At 39.2% G+C, this 23,033-nt stretch overlaps 2 protein-coding genes across 2 annotated transcripts; both read left to right on the forward strand.

Moving 5' to 3' along the window:
* Nucleotides 1–2,579: 2,579 nt before the first annotated feature.
* On the forward strand, nucleotides 2,580–8,585 carry LOC102044838 (sulfotransferase 6B1-like). Its single transcript, XM_005416278.1, has 7 exons — nucleotides 2,580–2,781; nucleotides 4,209–4,345; nucleotides 5,029–5,118; nucleotides 5,779–5,905; nucleotides 6,672–6,766; nucleotides 7,393–7,549; nucleotides 8,455–8,585. Exons 1-7 carry the CDS (start codon nucleotides 2,580–2,582, stop codon nucleotides 8,583–8,585), a joined length of 939 nt encoding a protein of 312 aa, XP_005416335.1.
* A 7,583-nt stretch (nucleotides 8,586–16,168) lies between these two features.
* On the forward strand, nucleotides 16,169–22,069 carry LOC102045005 (sulfotransferase 6B1-like). Its single transcript, XM_005416279.1, has 7 exons — nucleotides 16,169–16,370; nucleotides 17,796–17,932; nucleotides 18,602–18,691; nucleotides 19,357–19,483; nucleotides 20,245–20,339; nucleotides 20,852–21,008; nucleotides 21,939–22,069. The coding sequence occupies exons 1-7, from the start codon at nucleotides 16,169–16,171 to the stop codon at nucleotides 22,067–22,069; spliced, it is 939 nt and encodes a 312-aa protein (XP_005416336.1).
* Nucleotides 22,070–23,033: the final 964 nt, after the last annotated feature.

The following is a 23,033-nucleotide window of genomic DNA, read 5'->3' on the forward strand; positions in this document are numbered from 1 at the left end:
CCTTCCTTCCTTCCGCCCCTTCCTTCCGCCCCTTCCGCCCCTTCCTAACGCCCCTTCCTTCCGCCCCTTCCTTCCGCCCCGTCCTCCCCTTCCTTCCTTCTTCCCTTTTGTTGAAGTTTTAAGGCACTTTCTTGAATGGATCAATCTTCATGGAACTATCTAAAAACTAAGTTGGTTATTTTAAAGGACTAATTTATGGAAACCTTCTCCAGAGTTTTACTGAGACAAATGCAGATCATAGAAATAATTATAAAAACATACCTCTTCTTATTTAGCACTTGGGAGCACATGTTTTGAAGCTTTCATTCTTTGAAGCTGTTTCATTTAACAGGGAATGGATCTGCATGAGCAGAACTGAGCACTATGTAAAGGCCAGCTGGCACTGTCCTGTAGCTGTCACAGAAATGTCTCCAGCCTCCTTCTGCAAAGCTCCATAACCAGGTCTGGTCAGCATGGGAAGTCAGAAACCTTCAGAGAAACTGTGGTGGCTTCAGCAAAAATACCATTAATCTGGAGATAATCAAATCCTCTAATCTGTTTTTAATCTCGGAATTTTGAACACTGCTTTTTAGAAATTTTGAATCAAGTGATGCTTTCTTGTCAGTCTCTGGGTTCACTCTTTAGCAGGATCAGAGGGTCTTGTATCATATGAGTGGGGCTAGGCACTTCTCCTCCCATCTCTCAGCTCAGGTGTCATGGCAGATGTTTGTATCAAAGGCTCACATTATGAAATCTTGATCCTGCTTTTTTTTTTTTTCAAGAAATATGACTGCCCTCAAAGTGCCTCCTCATGACTTATGTCTCCTAATTGCTTTTTCCTCCACAAATACAGGGTTTGGGGTTTTTTTGGTTCATGAGGATAAAGTGTACCTCCTAGGAATAATTGGCCTGACTGCCCTTTCTTGCAAAAATACAGTGGAAATTCTCTGGAAGTTGCTCTGGAAAACTTTTCACATTTTCAGAACCCTACTCCAACACGGTGCTAGTGCATGAAATGACACTCATAATTTACAGGTCATTTTTCCTCTTTTTCCACACTTTGGGATGACTGTCCCAAGTAATTCTTTTACCAGCAGGTAAAAATACTAAGTAAACACGTTTTCTTATCTTCAGTCCATGACATAAACTTTAATGCTGAGGGAAGATAAGGAAGAAAAATTAAGTAAGCTGCTTTTTGTTTTGCCAGGATGGCTAGTTTCACATCAAGAATCAGCAGAAGGGCTAGTTCATAGGACAGCAACTTTTACCTGATGTCAGTGAAATAAATGGTGCAGGTGGTGCCAACTTTGTGCCCTTTGGCACTTGTCATTGATCAGATAGACCAGGCCATGTGATATCCACTGGTTTCAGATAATGCCTGTACATAGGTAGTCTTTCTGTGCTGACAATGTTTTAGAGAAAGCAAGGGGGGAAAGAGAAAAGCAAAGGATTTTTTATGGACTGGAAAAAATAGATGTAAAAAGGTAGGGCTAGATCATCCCATGGGCACTGCATTATGGCTCAGGGACCAGAGAGAGCCCTGGATCTCCCTTGAAGATGGAGGCAAAAGCATGCTGGTATGTAGTTGCTGGTACCCTTCTTTCAAGTACCCAACAGGCAGCAGTCAAGAGATGGAGATAAGAAAGAGTGGCATGTAAATTCTTGGCATAAGTTTTGGGAGAGAACTATATTCTCATTTTTTGTTACACATCCACCCTTTTGCCAGAGACTTAATATTGAATCTGAGTGTAAAGGCAGCTCTTTTACTGGGGTCACTGCTGTCAGCAGCTCATCATGTGAAGTGCATGATACACACTACTCACTGTAGCTGAAGTTATATTGTCACCAACTCCCTGAGAACTGATCCATTGTTAAACAATGATTGAGGTCATTAAAGAAATGTACAAATGAGTAATTTTTGTGTAACCACCAGAAAAACAGACCTCTGTAGTGCAGTCTGATGAGTGGCCCAAGAATGCCTGTGTCCTGTGCCCTCCTGGGCACCAGCTGCAGGCAGCAGCCAGCCACACTCCCAGGACTGTCCTCAGCTCAGTCTCTAGTGCACTGAACATCTTCCCTCCCAATCCCAACACATTTTATCTAACTTTGGTGACAATGATGAGTGATATAATAAAGAAAAAAGAAAATCCCATCAGTGAGTACTGGAAAGAGATGAACTGCCTTGAGGATTTTGATCATGGCATTTCAATTCCAATCTGCATTCTATTCTATCTAACTACATGTCATTCTATTTTCTTATATTCTGTTTATAAACTCAGAGTTGTAATCACAGACTTTTTGGCATGATATTTAGAAATTATCTAAGCCCTTTATCCTAGAATGCAATTGCATTTGTTTGCTTATCTTGTTAGTTTATGTTCAACTTCTATTGATTTCAAGGGTTCATATTGTGTAAGGTCTTTGACAGGAGCTGCGTATATCTTCACAGGTTCAGAAAGAGGTAAGTTATTGTTCATAGGGTCAAGAAAAAGAAAAGAACAACAAACCAAGCACCTATTAAAGGACAATCTGTGGGTTTCTCCTTCTACACAGCATTTCATTCTGTGACAGAGCCTGTGTGTGAGGAAGAGAGAAAAAGCATGGAGAAGCCCAGGAAAACATTTATTGGTTTGGTAGATAAGGCAATAGCAGCTGCCAACTCCATGCGTCCTGATGAACTGCTTTTCTCTTACAAGGGAATTCTCTATCCTACCACTGTTTGCAGTCCAGAAACTTTCAAAGCCTTGGAGTCCTTTGAAGCCAGAAGGGATGATGTAATTTTGGCAGGATATCCTAAATCCGGTGAATATATTTTAATTTTTTTATAAACAAATTTCTGTAATAGCATCTAACAAGGTTTGTGCTAAATATATATGATATGATATATAATATGATATTATGCTAAATAATTATATTTAGAATGTTCACCAAATTTTGTAAAACTGATTTCATTCTTAAAAAGCACAAGAAATTGTTTATGAATATTTGATATGGAAAATTTTCAAAAGACTGTGAAAAGCATCTGGATTTTCTTTTCTATAGCATCTAAAGGTTTTTTTATATTTAATTTTCATAGTTATGAAGTTAAATGCACAAATTGGAGAGAATCAAAATACAGTTTTTTACACTAGAGGTAACTAGATCTCCTGATATTCCACCATTTGCTCCCACATATCTGTTTGTAAACTTAAAAGCTTTATATTTTTACAATGGATCCTGTGGTACCTTCAAATGGTATATTCCATCTTCTTTATTTCACATAGATGTTAGGAAATAGCTATCAAAAATATGTTTGTAGTCCTTGAAGTGATTACATTGCTTTTTAAGTATTCTTTAAGGAAAATCAAGAGGACATCTTTCCTGGGGTTGCAAGTTTACCCTAGGTATTTCCTCAATCTGCCTCAAAGCACTGGTCCACATAAAAGTCAAAAATTTGGATTTGGTGTGCCTCATATACACTTTAATCTTGCTGTTTCTCTCTTCCAGCAATTGGTTCACACTGCCTTACAGTGAATAGTCATAGCTGACAGGATTGTGAAGTTTTTGCTTTTCCATTGTACTTTCTTTTTGAAGAAACGTTATGCACTGGAATGCACTTGTTAAGATTGCAGTGAGAAAGATGTAGGCACCCAGTGTCCAGAAGTCAGGACATGGTAAATCAGAGGTGGGACATCTATGCAGGCTCTTTGTTATCTTTTGAAGAAAAAGATACTAAATGTGTGTCTAGGAAATGTCACTTCAGAGTGTTTTTCCTATTGTTAAAGAAAATGAGTGCCCAATTCTTTTAACTAGTTTTGCTCCTGTCTTGAAGTACTGTGACCAATCTTTCTTCCAAAGATAATCCAGCACACCAGAAAACACTTCATGTATTAGGTTTTAAAGTACAGGTTCACCACCCCAGTCACCCTTACATGTGTCATAATAAAATTTATTACATGCAGGTTTTCCTAGCTGAGTCTCAGTGGTTCTTCTCCCTGATTAGTCAGTTTACAGTATACAAGTTACTTTATGGTGTACTGAAGTGTTCAAGTTGGAGACATATGTGCTTATGAGGAGGAAAGGTAGGATCCTGGGTGGTGATTGACCAGACAGTCAGCTGGGATTGTATGACATGAAAGGAGACCAGGTAACTCACCTGGTAGTACTACCACCTCTTGAGTCCCCCTGGTAAATCCATTTCTGTCCATTCTAAAAGTTTTTCAAGCACTTCTGTACTTTTCTTCTTTCAGGCACAAACTGGCTAAGCCAAATCTTAACAGATCTAATAGCCATATCTCAAAAGAAAACACCAGGTAGTGAAAGCGGTGTGAATGCTGAAGAAGAAGAAGAACCATACTTGGAAATTGGAGATGCTGAAAAATATGAGGTGGGAACAGAATATGTGTGGAAATGATCAACATTATGTGCTTCAAAATCTGAATATATGAAGTATGATCTATTCTATTGTTTGGTAAGAACTTTACCACTCCTCTTTATGTGGCATCTCGTCAGGAGTAATCTCATCTGGACTTTCAAATACTGAACACATAAAAATAAATAAATACTTCAGTGGGACTGAGAGGAGGACATACCCGTGAGACATAAGAAGTTCAGAAATTCAAGATAGCATCTTTTGTATTTAAGAAGAGCATAATGAAGTGTCAAATCATGTAATATTAGCATTTGTCTCTTTTACTTGCTCTTCCTCCTCCCCCCCTCTCTCAGTCCTTGAGATGCTTCAGTTTTCACTGAGAGCTACTGTGTACCACACCTCTAGATTTGATCCCTTGTCTACCAGACCTGAACAGAATTATCACTGAAGAGAACTAGCAATGGATAGTCCTTTTTCCAATTGCTCATGCGCTTTTGAAGATTAGAGCTACTCAGAGCAGCCCACATATATCCCAGGACAACACTCACTCCAAAACCCAAAAAACCCACTTCAATCAGCCAATAACTGTAGATAAGTTCATCAAGCCCACATTTTAGCAGAGGTTAATGAAAAGAATACCTGTACTAACTGTACTAACTTGTACTAACTCTCTACTTTCCCCCTTCCAATTCTTCAAGCGAATGACCAAATTACCTTCTCCAAGATTTGTGGTTACTCATCTCCGTCCTGAAAATCTTCCCAAATCTATCTTCAAAAGCAATGCCAAGGTGAGTGCTGGTTTTAATCTATTAAAGCAAATACTTCAACAGATTTTTTTTTAAGAGCCAATGTAGTATTTTTCTGGCAATTCTCAGAATCACTCTTTTTTACTTAAGTGTTAAGCCTGGCCATTTCTACATGTTTAAGGGTCTACATGTTTAAGAACTTCCATTCACCTCACTTAACCACAGTTTGCCCTTATTGGCCCCTTTGTGACAGTTTCCACAAGAGAGTTGCAGGGTTTGAACAAATCCTCCAGAGGCAAAATGGATTTTGATGGGATTTCCTGTGGGAGGAATTTTATGGCATTGTTGGAAGTGAGGGCTTGAATGTGTCAAATTTCAAGGAGAATTTATATTTTTGTGAATTTTCCCTGCCACTTAAAAGATGACCTATGCTTGTATTGAGCAAAACATACTTAGATTCTGAATAAGTAATATGGTTAATCAGTAAAAGATAATAATTATAGGCAACCATCTTCTCATGGTTCCAAAGCAAATTTAAATACGGCACCTTCTGAACTGGGAATGAAGTTGCTACTTCTGCAAGGAGCACACAAGGTGTTAGAAATCCCAACTGCAGTTATAAAGTATATTATTGTTATTTCATTTATTATACTGTAGTCTGCTATGTCTTTCTCTATAAATAGTAATACAATTTTTTTCTAGATATTGTTACTGATTCGTAATCCAAAAGATGTTGCTACATCTTTCTACCACTTTTGCAATGGCCTTCCTACTCTTCCCTCCTATGAGACCTGGGATGATTTCTTCACAGATTTCATGAGAAAGAAAAGTACAGTGTATTTTTTTGTCTGTTTCAATTGTCCAATGATTTGTCTTTGTTTAAAAACCTTTGTTTGGAAAATCAGCTTTCTACAAATTTTTCGTTTACAGTACAAACCAGAGATTAAAAACAGAGAGTTAGAATTCTGAACTGAAGTTTTCCATGCTTGTCTTAATACTTGAGGATAAATATTTGTCCAAACTGCACTTCCACAGGCTTTTTAAATTTGTACAAACTGGTATTTTTCCTGGAAGAGGCAGTTCTTCCTTATCTCTATCTTAGGTCCCCTTTACCCCCTGTGCTCCTTTGTCCATCATGTTCTGTCCATGGAACTATATAATCACCTCCATGCCAATTTTGATGAAAAAAATTATTTGGCCTAAGTCTAGTGCATTAAAAAGGGGACTAATTCTAATACATTAAAAAAAGAAAATAGCACTAGTTTAAAGTTATGAGTTTTGAGTAGCACATGGGCAGCAGAAAGGGGCTTTCAACAAGGTTTCAGACTGGATTAAGAGAGTCTTACAAGATGGTCTGCAAGATGATAGCTTTTTTTGTGAACTCATAGCTGTCTTGAAATGCTAAAAAGTTTTATTTTTCTGACTTAAAGTGATATCATATGCCTGATCCTCGAGCAAAACTGATAATTCCCACAGAAGGGTGTGAACTTTGTCATAAACCTGATTAATAAAGCCCTTGGTTGACACAACTTAATGAGCAAAACTTGCACAATCTTAATTTATGCTTCATCTTTGGATCCTTTTGCTTTATTTAGTGGTCTGGGGATGCTATTTTGAATACCTTTCTGAATGGAACAAATATGCTGACAAAGAAAATATTATGACAATAACTTATGAAGAGGTAAAAGAGGTAAGGTTGTCAATAGTTACAAATACTTGATACTTCAAGGGACGTTTCATTCCTGAACCAATACACCCTTATATGCATGCAGGGTATCCAAGATGTGTGAGACAGATTCTTGTTTTAAGAATCTGTTTTAATGGAAGAAGGGGTGAAATTCAAACTTAAAAGCCCTCTTAAATTTTGCTTGTGAAAATGATTCTCATTTTTTATTTATCTGTAAGACTGGATATGGCACTCAATACCAAGGTTTTGTTGAGGTGTTAGAGCATGGGTTGTACGCGATGATCTCTAGGGTGTCTTCAAACCCAGTCATTCTGTGAATTCTGTAATATAAGCCCAAATAATTGCAAATCTAAACCAACAGTAATCAATCTTTGGGAAGGAGCTTTTGTGTTTTCAGCAGCGTATATTTTATGCAACTGTAAATCATATATAATATTTTGTAATCTACAGGAAGGCAGCTCATGTCTCCTCCAAAATAATTAAGGAGAAGAGAAACATTATGACCCACCCTAGTCCTGGTGAACTCTATGAATACCCTAAGTATGCAGCCAGCAGAGAGATATAGGGAAGTGTAAACACCTTGGAAAGCAGAGTCATTTGAATGCCATATGTTACCTTCCTCTTTCCAGAATCCTGCCCAGGGTGTGAAAAACATAGCTACATTCTTTGGAATTCCTCTGACTGAGGAACAGCTCCAGCTGGTGGTAGAGAGGAGCAGCTTCCAGTCTATGAAGAAAAACTCAGACAAGACACATGGATCATTTGGCAATATTCTCTTTCGCAAAGGTAGGAAACTCCTAGGGGCTCATAGATAAAAATGTCCCACTCTCTGGAACTTGGGCCATCCTTTGGTTCTTTTCCTACACTCACATTAGAATTTGAAGATAGTGTCCAGCAGGTTATCCCTGCTTTGCTTGAGAAGACTATTCAAGCACAACTGGTGAGGAAGATACCCAGCAAGGCTCACACAGTAGAGCCGCTCTTGGAGATTCACAGATGGCTGGCAGGAAGGAGGAACTGTCATGTGTCTGAATTCCTCTCCACCTCTGGGCCTGGATCACCAGTTACCCAGCCTTTGGAGCTGGCAGCACTGAGCCAAACTCAGCCTGAGTGGTGTGACCACACTTTGTAGGAGAGTATGGGAGTCTTCTGAGATGGCCACTGTAGATGCCTGTTCACTCTTACACATTAGAACTAAGCCAAGCAAGCAAGAATCCAGGGACACACAAGAGAAGGAAGAGAAGGGAGTAACCCTTGCAGTGAATTTTGGGGACGTGGACATGAGAAGGGCATCCTGGTTGTCAGAATCTATATCTGCATTTACATTGAAGAAATGACTGGATAAAAACTGAAGCTGCCAAAGGAGCAGAAAGTCAGCTCTGCCTCCTGGCAGATGATTCTTTGCCAGTCATAAAAGACTAGAGGTGAGGGATGGAGGGAAACAGGATTTTATGCTGCCTTTTTGAACACAGTCACTTAAAGGGGAGTATGTTCTTTTGCATTATAGCAACAGATGATTCACATATAAATATAACTCCACTGATTTCACAAAATTATATTGGTGTAGAAAAATGTTTCATATAGAAAATCGGTCAACATTATTTAGTACACAATGCAATAAAAATGACAGCTCTATAAAATAAAAAATTAAATTTCTTGGTTTTCAAGAGTTTTTTCCTGCTTCTTTGAAGGTGGTGTAAGTGACTGGAAGAATCTTTTCAATGAAGATCAGAGTAAGAGAATGGACAAAGCATTTGAAGAACATATAGCAGGAACGAAACTCGGGAAAAAGTTGAAGTATGACTTGTACTGCAAAGCCTGAAGAGAAATGAAACGTGGTTAGAACAAGAACTTTGCAAGGCAGACTCAGATCATCTGAATGCTATACACTGGAAACCTAGATCAAAGGATCCATGCACCTTAGAATTGCTGTAAGAGTCATTGCTGCAGCCTATTCAGTGACACTGATGAGTGATGAACTTTTTGTTTTATGGTGAGATCTTTGGCTACACCCATTTCCTGAAGAAGATGGCAACTAATCATATTTACAAATACTCAACAACCCTTTTCCAGCTTTCACCTGGAAAGAATTACCCCTTTTCTTTCGAGACAAATTCTATCTCTATATATGATTTCTAATCATTTAGTATGCAGATTATTTTTTTCTTCAAAAATGTTTCCAATCAGTCAACATCTTCACAAAATACATCACTAGCAGAAATAGGGATATGAGAGAAGTCTAACGACAAACGAGATCTTCCATGAATTCGGAACAAATTGAATCAAAGCTAGAAAAAGGAGAAAGAAGGGGAATATGGATCAGTGTTCGTAGGCTCTTCTTCCCTCTGAATGCAAAATATCCAGATGGATTTCAGAGATGGTCAGAAGCTAACAGGCAAGATTCAGTCAGAGGCACTGCTTTTTATAGGATCACAGAGCAGCCCAGGTTGGAAGAGATCTTGAAAAATCATCTGGTACAACCTTTCATGGGAAAGGGAGCCTGGATGAGATTCTATCTAGATATCATGTCTTGAAAACCTCCAGTGATGAGGATTCTACCACTTTCCTGGAGGCATTGTTCCAGCAACTGGTTGTTCTTGCTGTAAAGAACTTACCTCATGTATGAAAATTAAACCTCCCCTGTTGACCTCACTGCCTCCTTTCTTCTGCATGTGGTGTCTGGTGAATAGGGAGCCTTTATCCTCTTTGTAGCTGCCCTTTAAGTACTGGAAACTGTGATGAGGTTGTCCCTGAGCCTTCTCAACTTTGTGGTCCTCCTTAGGAACCCCTCTGCTTTCTTTGTGTCATTTTTGAACATGCCTGTCTTGAGATAGTGGGGACGTCAATAGTGATGATGTGAGACATTGCTCTACCCAGCTCTCTTGTACTGTCATTGGCATTTACCTCTCTAGACACAGTATTTCAGATTTTTCCAGGGACTTGTTCTGGAAAACAAAGGCAAAATGAGGTTCTGTAAATATAGTTGAATTAACAACAGGAAAATCCCCAGACAACGTATAGATCCATAAAACCTGAGCAGATAAGATGTAAAAATAAAATATAGAGTTGGAAAGAATGAAATATTCAAAGACTTCTTGTTTCATTCTTCAAAAGCTGGTTGGTTCTGCTTGGACATAAGTGGACATGCAGAGTTTTGTAAAGAAATAGAAGTGCCAGAAGTGATAGTTAGAATATTTGAAAAAGAAATGAATGGATTCAAAAGCAGAGCAGCAGAAAGTCCTGCAGTAAGGCATCTTTGAACAACTGCAAGTTATCTGCAAGCAACCAGAAAGGTACCAGATTCCTGGAGGAGAACATACAAAATGACAGTGTTTAAAAACTTGTGAAGGAAGAATCAGAACAGAACAGTCACCTTAACTTAATACTTAGGAATGTAGTAGCAAAAATGACAAAGAACTGACCATGGAACATTTTGAAGAAAATTAAATAGTAAATATAAATTATGTTAAAGAAGTTGTTGATCCTCCTTAAGATAACTTACCTCTTGAATAAGCCACTGACAGAAAATACAAGAGATGAGAGCATTGGGAAGGGCCTGAAATTATGTGACTAAAGAGACACAAATTTATGTGGAGATGGCAATGTACAAATGTGGTTATAGAAATGAAAGTGCTGGAAGTAGACTTGGAAATTCATACAACAGCAATAAAAGGCATTCAGAAGCACTGTTAGCAGCCGCAATACTTTCAGGAATATCCACTTGTTCCCATGGATATGATGAACTTGGTTGTAATAGTTTGCTTATGGTCACACTGCATATACTGGCTGACAGCAAAACTGGGAGGGCAATTAAAGCAATCTCCTTTAGTGATGAGTTCTGATCACATTCAATCTTGTTTTTAACACCGGTGGGCTGACTAATATCATAGAGTGTATCATAAATGACTGACTCGTAAAGTCTGGGGATCAGAAGAGAGGGCTGAAAGTACTAGGAAAAATGACAAAACAATTTGAGACATAACACATTGAGAAGATAATGGAACTCAAAGTTTAGTAATGGTAAGTGTAAAACTCAGTATTTAGAAAAGGGAAGCCAAAGGAGCAGGTACTTTATGGGGATAAATCAGTCAGGCAGCAATTGGCATAAAAAGACCTGAGGAATCACACTTACCAAAGACTAACATGATGACAGTGCTAGAACAAAAAGGCTCAGATCTTATTCTGGTCTTGCTGATCTGGTTGAAAAACAGACCACGACCTGTTTCTGCAGTTTTATCCTTGCCTGTGTCATCACAATGCTCAAATTCATTCCTTTTGTGCCCTTAACAATCTCTCTCTGGAGGACAGAGGTATTCAGAGCAGTAACACCTCATGTGCTTTTGCTCCATTAGAGATACTCAGTGGGCCCTTGCATTCCGGGGGGTAAGGAGGTGGAAGAAGGGAAGATGGAAAAGGCAAGCATGCCAAAATGAATGTAGGCAAGGAAACTTGATGGTTGAGTGACATTTTGAGGGAGTGAAAAGTAAGCAGAGATGAGAAAAGTAAGCAGTGAGTGTGAGAATCAATTCAGGAAAACTTGGGAATGTGTTTTGGAGGTAAGACATAATTGACTGACACAATAATAGTGGCTTTCAAAATTTACTACTTCTAGGTTCTTACCAGTTGTCAAAACAAAAAGAAAAAGAATAGTATCTTTCTTTTTGGTCTAGTCTCTTTTGTTGCCAATGATGACTTGTCATGGTTTTGCATGGGAGATATTTATGGAAGTGATGAAAACTTCTGGCCACTGGAAAGCTGGACAGTCCTCTGTGTTAAACACATTAAAGATGGTAGAAAGCCAGGAACTTTCTCTTTCTCTTCTGGCCAGCAAAGAGGTAACATGCCCTGTCCCCGTCTTGGCCAGGCTGGGCTGGTTGGCCTTGGGGCCGGGCCTGTTCTCCCTCAGGGGCGCCTGCTGGCCTTCCCCCCCCATCAGCTGCCAGGCAGGGGAGGGGGTGCCGTGGGCCAGGCCAGGGCTGTGGCTTCAGGGCCTAGTGATTCTGCCGGCCCCGCGGGAAGCAGCCCCGGGCCAAGCCAGCTCGGCCAAAATTCTACCACTGCAACCACCAGGCATTCGTGGTAGAATTTTGAGCAAAATTCTCCCCTCTCCACCCCTTCCTCCCCTGGCATGCTGATGTTGAGTTCTGGCCTGGCTGATTTGATCCCAGCCTTCCCCCCAGCTGCAGTTCCCACTGTCTGTAGCACCCAGCCCGACCCAGGTCAGGTGGACCATCTGCAGACTCCAGGTGAGATATTAACTTTTTCAGTACTTTAATCCTCCCTCAAGAGAGAGAAAGGAACAAGAGACACACATGTAAAGAAGCAATGTGAAGTCATCGAGGTCAGTGAAGGAGTAGTCAACTCCCAGACTGGAGAGATGAGGAGACGTCTTAATCTTGGGGCTGAAATCCTCTGGTGAAAGCTAAGGAAAAAGACTCTTTTTCCCTATAATGCATGAAGGTATGGGGAGATGAAAGTGTTCAAATTGTAGATATTGAGCAAAAACCTCCATGCTAATGTAAGCAGATGTTAAAGTAGCTGCCATTCCATGAGTGGTTTGAACAGAGGAGAGAAGGGTGATCCTGTGCCCCAGGAAGAGAAGAAGACAACCTCTGTTCCCAGAGATGAAGATGACTTAAGAGTCAGATAATGAGAACTTTTCCCTTTGAACATCTCATCTTTAAAACAGTACCCCATAAGTTGACATGGCTCATTAACACAGCTGTGGGGAAAGCCTGCAGAAAATAGGAGGGACTTCACGATTGCAGATTTCCCCAGGCAGCTGCTATTCATGACAAAATTGAGAGCCACAAAAGAACTGTGGTTTTTTTTCTTGTGGAGAAGTCTCCATAATATTTAGAAGAGGGACTTCTCTCCCTAAGTGAATGGAAAAAATACTATTCTAGATATGGCAAATTGACTGAAATTTTAGTTCTGCTTCTTTCATGGTCAGTGGGAAAGAACAGGTTGTGGGTGGAGGAGAAGTGTTCTGAAGGTTTTGCTCTGATTCTTATCACCCCTTCTTTTAGTTATTTTTAATAAAATTTTCATTATATCCTTTTAATGTTTTGAGCCTGCTTTGTCTTTCTCCTAATCCTACCTCACAGCAGGAAAGGAGTTCACTGCTGATTGCCCAGAACCAAACTGGCCACATGCCTAAAAAGAGAAATTTCCACTGAAAATTATGTTTATATTGTATTTTTATCTGTTTGCTTTAAAGAGAATGAACAAACCAGAAAAATTATATGAACCCATCTTCCACCTCATCTCTTTTCCCCAGTGCATTTCCAACGCAGTTAGGCTGAGTCTTCCATTCAGATGCATCTTCTCTTTATGGTGTACTGCAAATGCTCCTGATAACAGCATTTCCATCCAAGGCAGATCTTCCTGTGGCTAACAGAGCAACTCAGAGTTGTCGCTGAGGAGCACAGGGGCTGTTCCACATTCATTGAGCTGCATAGCCCAAGACACTTTTGGCTGCTGGACAGACAGTGCTGGGACTGGGACTTGGATTGCTGGCATCCTCAGGATCCCTGGGCTCAGTTTGAAGGCTTTGATCCTCCTCTCATCAGATCCACACTAACTTATTCAAAGGGGAAAATGACGCATATGATATTTCCATTCTAGAGCAAATTCTGCTTTAAGCTCAGCTTCTCATGGGCTCAATCACAGAAGCCCCGGGCATCTCACTACCCTTGCAGGGTTTTCTTTGTTGTTGTTGTTGTTGTTGTTGTTGTTGTTGTTGTTGCAGATGAATGATCAGGGGAGTTTTAAGGCACTTTCTTGAATGGATTAGTTAATGGAACTATCTAAAAACAGAGTCAGTTATTTTAGAGGACTAATATATGGAAGCCTTTTCAGAGTTTTACTGAGATAAATGCAGATCATAGAAATAATTATAAAAACATACCTCTTCTTATTTAGCACTTGGGAGCACATGTTTTGAAGCTTTCATTCTTTGAAGCTGTTTCATTTAACAGGGAATGGATCTGCATGAGCAGAACTGAGCACTATGTAAAGGCCAGCTGGCACTGTCCTGTAGCTGTCACAGAAATGTCTCCAGCCTCCTTCTGCAAAGCTCCATAACCAGGTCTGGTCAGCATGGGAAGTCAGAAACCTTCAGAGAAACTGTGGTGGCTTCAGCAAAAATACCATTAATCTGGAGATAATCAAATCCTTTAATCCGTTTTTAATCTTTGTAGGTTTTAAAACTGATTCTTAGAAATTTTGAATCAAGTGATGCTTTCTGGTCAGTCTCTGGGTTCACTACTTAGCAGGTTCAGAGGGTCTTGTACCACATGGCAGGTAGTAGGGCTGCCTGGTAGGTAGGGGTAGAGGGGGCTAGGTACACTGCTCCCATCTCTCAGCTCAGGTGTCATGGCAGATGTCTGTATCAAAGGCTCACATTATGAAATCTTGATCCTGCTTCTTTTTTTTTTGTCAAGAAATATAACTGCCCTCAAAATCCCTCCTGATGACTTATGTCTCCTAGTTGTTTTTTCCTCCACAAATACGGGGCTTGGCTTTATTTTTTCTTTTTTTTTTTTTTGGTTCATGAGGATAAAATATGCTTCCCAGGAATAATTGGCCTGATTGCCTTTTCTTGCCAAAATACACTGGAAATACTCGGGAAGTTGCTCTGGAACTTTTTTCATTTTGAGAACCCTACTCCAATGCTATGCTATTGCATGACATGAAGTTAAGTATTTACAGGTCATTTTCCCTCTGTTTCCACACTTTGGGATGACTGTCCCAACTAATTCTGCTGCCAACAGGTAAAAATACAAACTAAACACACTTTTTTATCTTTAGTCTATGACAATTTATTGCCAAGGGAAGATAAGGAAGAAAAATTAAGTAGATGACTGTCCCAACTAATTCTGCTGCCAACAGGTAAAAATACAAACTAAACACACTTTTTTATCTTTAGTCTATGACAATTTATTGCCAAGGGAAGATAAGGAAGAAAAATTAAGTAAGCTGCTTTTTGTTTTGCTAGGGTGGCTAGTTTCACATCAAGATTCAGCAGAAGGGCTATTTCATAGGACAGCTATTTTTTGCTGATGTCAGTGAAATAAATGGTGCAGGTGGTGCCAACTTTGTGCCCTTTGGCACTTGTCATTGATCAGATAGACCAGGCCATGTGATATCCACTGGTTTCAGATAATGCCTGTACATAGGTAGTCTTTCTATGCTGACAATGTTTTAGAGAAAGCAAGGGGGGAAAGAGAAAAGCAAAGGATTTTGTATGGACTGGAAAAAGTAGATGTAAAAAGGTAGGGCTAGATCATCCCATGGGCACTGCATTATGGCTCAGGGACCAGAGAGAGCCCTGGATCTCCCTCGAATCCCTAAGGGAGAGCAAATGGCAAAAGCATGCAGGTATGTAGTTGCTGGTCCCCTTCCTTCCAGTGCCCAACAGGCAGCAGTCAAGAGAGGGAGATAAGAAAGAGTGGCATGTAAATTCTTGGCATAAGTTTTGGGAGAGAACTATATTCTCATTTTTTGTTACACATCCACCCTTTTGCCAGAGACTTAATATTGAATCTGAGTGTAAAGGCAGCTCTTTTACTGGGGTCACTGCTGTCAGCAGCTCATCATGTGAAGTGCATGATACACACTACTCACTGTAGCTGAAGTTATATTGTCACCAACTCCCTGAGAACTGATCCATTGTTAAACAATGATTGAGGTCATTAAAGAAATGTACAAATGAGTAATTTTTGTGTAACCACCAGAAAAACAGACCTCTGTAGTGCAGTCTGATGAGTGGCCCAAGAATGCCTGTGTCCTGTGCCCTCCTGGGCACCAGCTGCAGGCAGCAGCCAGCCACACTCCCAGGACTGTCCTCAGCTCAGTCTCTAGTGCACTGAACATCTTCCCTCCCAATCCCAACACATTTTATCTAACTTTGGTGACAATGATGAGTGATATAATAAAGAAAAAAGAAAATCCCATCAGTGAGTACTGGAAAGAGATGAACTGCCTTGAGGATTTTGATCATGGCATTTCAATTCCAATCTGCATTCTATTCTATCTAACTACATGTCATTCTATTTTCTTATATTCTGTTTATAAACTCAGAGTTGTAATCACAGACTTTTTGGCATGATATTTAGAAATTATCTAAGCCCTTTATCCTAGAATGCAATTGCATTTGTTTGCTTATCTTGTTAGTTTATGTTCAACTTCTATTGATTTCAAGGGTTCATATTGTGTAAGGTCTTTGACAGGAGCTGCGTATATCTTCACAGGTTCAGAAAGAGGTAAGTTATTGTTCATAGGGTCAAGAAAAAGAAAAGAACAACAAACCAAGCACCTATTAAAGGACAATCTGTGGGTTTCTCCTTCTACACAGCATTTCATTCTGTGACAGAGCCTGTGTGTGAGGAAGAGAGAAAAAGCATGGAGAAGCCCAGGAAAACATTTATTGGTTTGGTAGATAAGGCAATAGCAGCTGCCAACTCCATGCGTCCTGATGAACTGCTTTTCTCTTACAAGGGAATTCTCTATCCTACCACTGTTTGCAGTCCAGAAACTTTCAAAGCCTTGGAGTCCTTTGAAGCCAGAAGGGATGATGTAATTTTGGCAGGATATCCTAAATCCGGTGAATATATTTTAATTTTTTTATAAACAAATTTCTGTAATAGCATCTAACAAGGTTTGTGCTAAATATATATGATATGATATATAATATGATATTATGCTAAATAATTGTATTTAGAATGTTCACCAAATTTTGTAAAACTGATTTCATTCTTAAAAAGCACAAGAAATTGTTTATGAATATTTGATATGGAAAATTTTCAAAAGACTGTGAAAAGCATCTGGATTTTCTTTTCTATAGCATCTAAAGGTTTTTTTATATTTAATTTTCATAGTTATGAAGTTAAATGCACAAATTGGAGAGAATCAAAATACAGTTTTTTACACTAGAGGTAACTAGATCTCCTGATATTCCACCATTTGCTCCCACATATCTGTTTGTAAACTTAAAAGCTTTATATTTTTACAATGGATCCTGTGGTACCTTCAAATGGTATATTCCATCTTCTTTATTTCACATAGATGTTAGGAAATAGCTATCAAAAATATTTTTGTAGTCCTTGAAGTGATTACATTGCTTTTTAAGTATTCTTTAAGGAAAATCAAGAGGACATCTTTCCTGGGGTTGCAAATTTACCCTAGGTATTTCCTCAATCTGCCTCAAAGCACTGGTCCACATAAAAGTCAAAAATTTGGATTAGGCGTGCCTCATATACACTTTAATCTTGCTGTTTCTCTCTTCCAGCAATTGGTTCACACTGCTTTACAGTGGATAGTCATAGCTGACAGGATTGTGAAGTTTTTGCTTTTCCATTGTACTTTCTTTTTGAAGAAACGTTATGCACTGGAATGCACTTGTTAAGATTGCAGTGAGAAAGATGTAGGCACCCAGTGTCCAGAAGTCAGGACATGGTAAATCAGAGGTGGGACATCTATGCAGGCTCTTTGTTATCTTTTGAAGAAAAAGGTAACAAGTGTGTCTAGGAAATGTCACTTCAGAGAGATTTTCCGGTTATTAAAGAAAATGAATGCACATTTTTCAGATCTAGTTCTGCGCCTGTCTTGAAGTACTGTGCTCCATCTTTCTTCCAAAGATAATCCAGCACACCAGAAAACACTTCATGTATTAGGTTTTAAAGTACAGGTTCACCACCCCAGTCACCCTTACATGTGTCATAATAAAATTTATTACATGCAGGTTTTCCTAGCTGAGTCTCAGTGGTTCTTCTCCCTGATTAGTCAGTTTACAGTATACAAGTTAATTTACAGTGTCCTGAAGTGTTCAAGTTGGAGACATATGTGCTTATGAGGAGGAAAGGTAGGATCCTGGGTGGTGATTGACCAGACAGTCAGCTGGGATTGTATGACATGAAAGGAGACCAGGTAACTCACCTGGTAGTACTACCACCTCTTGAGTCCCCCTGGTAAATCCATTTCTGTCCATTCTAAAAGTTTTTCAAGCACTTCTGTACTTTTCTTCTTTCAGGCACAAACTGGCTAAGCCAAATCTTAACAGATCTAATAGCCATATCTCAAAAGAAAACACCAGGTAGTGAAAGCGGTGTGAATGCTGAAGAAGAAGAAGAACCATACTTGGAAATTGGAGATGCTGAAAAATATGAGGTGGGAACAGAATATGTATGGAAATGATCAACATTATGTGCTTCAAAATCTGAATATATGAAGTATGATCTATTCCATTGTTTGATAAGAACTTTACCACTCCTCTTTATGTGGTGTCTGGTCAGGAGTAGTCTCATCTGGACTGTCAAATACTGAACACATACAAATAAATAAATACTTCACTGGGACTGAAAAGAGGACGTAACCCGTGAGACATAAGAAGTTCAGAAATTCAAGATAGCATCTTTTGTATTTAAGAAGAGCATAATGAAGTGTCAAATCATGTAATATTAGCATTTGTCTCTTTTACTTGCTCTTCCTCCTCCCCCCCTCTCTCAGTCCTTGAGATGCTTCAGTTTTCACTGAGAGCTACTGTGTACCACACCTCTAGATTTGATCCCTTGTCTACCAGACCTGAACAGAATTATCACTGAAGAGAACTAGCAATGGATAGTCCTTTTTCCAATTGCTCATGCGCTTTTGAAGATTAGAGCTACTCAGAATAGCCCACTAATATCCCAGGACAACATTCACTAAAAACCCAAAAAACCCACTTCAATCAGCCAATAACTGTAGATAAGTTCATCAAGCCCACATTTTAGCAGAGGTTAATGAAAAGAATACTTGTACTAACTGAACTGTCCACTTTCCCCCTTCCAATTCTTCAAGCGAATGACTAAATTACCGTCTCCAAGATTAATGGTTACTCATCTCCGTCCTGAAAATCTTCCCAAATCTATCTTCCAAAATAAAGCCAAGGTGAGTATTCATTTTAATGTATTGAAGCAAACAATTCAACAGATTTATTTTTGTTTTAAGAGCCCCTGTAGTACTTTTCTGGCAATTCTCAGAATCACTCTTGTACTTAAGCGTTAAGCCTGGCCATTTCTACATGTTTAAGGGTCTACATGTTTAAGAACTGCCATTCACCTCACTTAACCACAGTTTGCCCTTATTGGCCCCTTTGTGACAGTTTCTACAGGAGAGTTGCAGGGTTTGAACAAATCCTCCAGAGGCAAAATGGATTTTGATGGGATTTCCTGTGGGAGGAATTTTATGGCATTGTTGGAAGTGAGGGCTTGAATGTGTCAAATTTCAAGGAGAATTTATATTTTTGTGAATTTTCCCTGCCACTTAAAAGATGACCTATGCTTGTATTGAGCAAAACATACTTAGATTCTGAATAAGTAATATGGTTAATCAGTAAAAGATAAAAATTATAGGCAACCATCTTCTCATGGTCCCAGAGCAAAGTTAATTACTGCATCTTCGGATCTGGGAAAGAAATTGCTACTTCTGCAAGGAGCACACAAGGTGTTAGAAATCCCAACTGCAGTTATAAAGTATATTATTGTTATTTCATTTATTATACTGTAGTCTGCTATGTCTCTTTCCCTATAAATAATAATTTCATTTTTTTCTAGATGTTGTTACTAATTCGTAATCCAAAAGATGTTGCTACTTCCTATTACCATTTTTCCAATGGCCTGGCACTTCTTCCCTCCTATGAGACCTGGGATGATTTCTTCACAGATTTCATGACAAAGAAAAGTACAGTATATTTTTTCTGTCTATGTCAATTGTCCAATGAGTTGTCTTTGTCTAAAAATCTTTGTTCTTTGGTAAATCAGCTTGACTAGGATTTTTTGGTTTACAGTACAAAAGAGATAGAGATTAAAGACAGAGAATTAGAAATCTGAAGTTTATCTTACTTGTCTTACTGCTTGAGGTTAATTTTTGTTAAAACTGCGATTCCAGAGACTTTAATTTGTACAAACTGGTATTTTTCCTGGAAAAAGCAGTTCTTTCTTAACTCTATCTTGGGTCCCCTTTATCTCTTGCTCTCCTATGTCCAACATCATGTGTCTGTGGTGACCTCCATGCCAACTTGGATGAAAGGAATTATTTGGATTAAGCCTAGTGCATTTGTAAGAGGACTAATTCTAATGCATTACAAAAGAGAAAAAGTGATAGCACTGGTTTAAGTTTATGAGTTTGGCATAGCGCATGGCCAACAGACGAGAGGGGTCAACAAGGTCTTAGACTGGATTAAGGGAGTCTTACAAGATTGTTGGCAAGATGATAGCTTTTTTCGTGAACTCAGAGTTGTCTTGAAAATGTAACAAGTTTTATTTTCTGACTTACAAATGGTATCATATGTTTGAGCCTGGAGCAAAATCTATATATCCTACGGAAGTGTGTAAACCCTGCCTTAGACATGATTAATAAAGCTCTTGGCAAACCCAACTTAATCAGCAAAACCTGTATAATCCTAATTTATGCTTCATTTTTGGACCCTTTGTTTTATTTAGTGGCTTGGGGATGCTACCTAGAATACCTTTCTGAATGGAACAAATATGCTGACAAAGAAAATATTATGACAATAACTTATGAAGAGGTAAAAGAGGTAAGGTTGTCAATAGTTACAAATACTTGATACTTCAAGGGACGTTTCATTCCTGAACCAATACACCCATATATGCATGCAGGGTATCCAAGTTGGGTGTGAAGGTTTTTTGTGTTAAGGGATGAAAAGGTGAAATTGAAACTTAAAAACCTTTGTAAAATTATGCTTGTGAAAATGATTCTTGTTTTTTATTTATCTATGATATAAGCCCAAATAATTGTAAATCTAAATTGACAGCAATATTTTTGGGAAGGAGCTTAAATATTTTCAGCAGTGTAGATTTTTCTCACCTGTAAATCATATATAATATTTTGTAATGTACAGAAAGGCAGCTTGTATCTCCTCCAAAATAATTGTGGAGAAGAGGAAGACTTTGGACCATCCTTGTCCTAGGGAATTCTATGAATGCCCTATGTATGCAGCCAGCAGAGAGATATAGGGAAGTGTAAACACCTTGGAAAGCAGAGTCATTTGTTTGAAAGTCATGCCATATGTTACATTCCTCTTTCCAGAATCCTGCCCTCAGTGTGAAAAACATAGCTACATTCTTTGGAATTCCTCTGACTGAGGAACAACTCCAGCTGGTGGTAGAGAGGAGCAGCTTCCAGTCTATGAAGAAAAACTCTGACAAGACACATGGATCATTTGGCAATATTTTCTTTCGCAAAGGTAGGAAGCTCCAAGTGGCTCAGATGTAGAAATGTCCCACTCTCTGGAACATGGGCCATCCTTTGGTTCTTTTTTCCTACACTCACATTAGTATTTTAAGTTAGTGTCCAGCAGGTTATCCCTGCTTTGCTTGAGAAGACTATTCAAGCACAACTGGTGAGGAAGATACCCAGCAAGGCTCACACAGTAGAGCCGCTCTTGGAGATTCACAGATGGCTGGCAGGAAGGAGGAACTGTCATGTGTCTGAATTCCTCTCCACCTCTGGGCCTGGATCACCAGTTACCCAGCCTTTGGAGCTGGCAGCACTGAGCCAAACTCAGCCTGAGTGGTGTGACCACACTTTGTAGGAGAGTATGGGAGTCTTCTGAGATGGCCACTGTAGATGCCTGTTCACTCTTACACATTAGAACTAAGCCAAGCAAGCAAGAATCCAGGGACACACAAGAGAGGGAACAGAAGGGAGTAACCTTTGCAGTGTAGTGTGGGGGACGCGGACACGAGAAGGGCAACTTCGTTATCAGAATCTATATCTGCATTTACATTGAAGAAATGACTGGATAAAAGCTGAAGCTGCCAAAGGAGCAGAAAGTCAGCTCTACCTCCTGGCAGATGATTCTTAATTTTTCATGATCTTCCACTTTGCCAGTCATAGCTTACTAGAGGAGAGAGATGGAGGGAAACGGGATTTTATGCTGCCTTTTTGAACATGGTCTCCTAGAGTGCAGTATGTTCTTTTGCATTATAGTGAAAGATAATTCTCATATATATGTAAGTCCACTGATTACACAAAATTATATTGGTGTAGAAAAATGTTCCATCTGTAAAATGGATCAACATGATTTACTGCACAATGCAATAAAATGACAGCTCCATAAAATAAAAAATGAAATTTCTTGGTTTTCAAGAGATGCTTTATTGCTTCTTTGAAGGTGGTGTAAGTGACTGGAAGAATCTTTTCAATGAAGATCAGAGTAAGAGAATGGACAAAGCATTTGAAGAACATATAGCAGGAACGAAACTCGGGAAAAAGTTGAAGTATGACTTGTACTGCAAAGCCTGAAGAGAAATGAAACGTGGTTAGAACAAGAACTTTGCAAGGCAGACTCAGATCATCTGAATGCTATACACTGGAAACCTAGATCAAAGGATCCATGCACCTTAGAATTGCTGTAAGAGGCATTGCAGCAGCATTTACAGTGACACTGATGAACCTTTTGTTTTATTGTGAGAGCTCAGGATACTCTCATTTCCTGAAGAAGATGTCAACTAATCATATTTACAAAACCTCAGCAGCCCTGTTCCAGCTGTCACCTGGAAGGAAATGCCTCTTTTCTTTCTAGACAAATTCTATTCTTCTAGACGATTTCTAATTATTTAGTATGCAGGTTATTTTTTCTTCAATAATATTTCAAATCACACAACATCTTCACAGAAAATATCGCTAGCAAAAATAGGGATATGAGAGAACCCTAATTTCAAAGGAGATCTTCCATGAATTCAGCACAAACTAAATCAAACCTAGAGAAAGGAGAAAAAAGGGGAATATGGATCAGCATTCTTAGGCTCTTCATCTCTCTGAATGCAAAATACCAAGATGGATTTCAGATTATGGGCTGTAGTTAACAGGCAAGATTCACTTGGAGGCACTGCGTTCTATAGAATCACAGAGCAGCCCAGGTTTGAAGAGATCTTGAAAAATCATCTGGTACAACCTTTCATGGGAAAGGGAGCCTGGATGAGATTCTATCTAGATATCATGTCTTGAAAACCTCCAGTGATGAGGATTCTACCACTTTCCTGGAGGCATTGTTCCATGGTTGTTCTTGCTGTAAAGAATTTACTTCATATATGAAGATTAAACCTCCACTGTTGCAACTTGACCTCACTGCCTCCTTTCTTCTGCATGTGGTGTCTGGTGAATAGGGAGCCTTTATCCTCTTTGTAGCTGCCCTTTAAGCACTAGAATCTGTGATGAGGCTGTCCCTGAGCCTTCTGAACTTTGTGGTCCTCCCTTGGAACCTCTG

This window comes from Geospiza fortis, unplaced genomic scaffold (assembly GCF_000277835.1).
Source record: "Geospiza fortis unplaced genomic scaffold, GeoFor_1.0 scaffold41, whole genome shotgun sequence".
NCBI lineage: Eukaryota > Metazoa > Chordata > Aves > Passeriformes > Thraupidae > Geospiza > Geospiza fortis.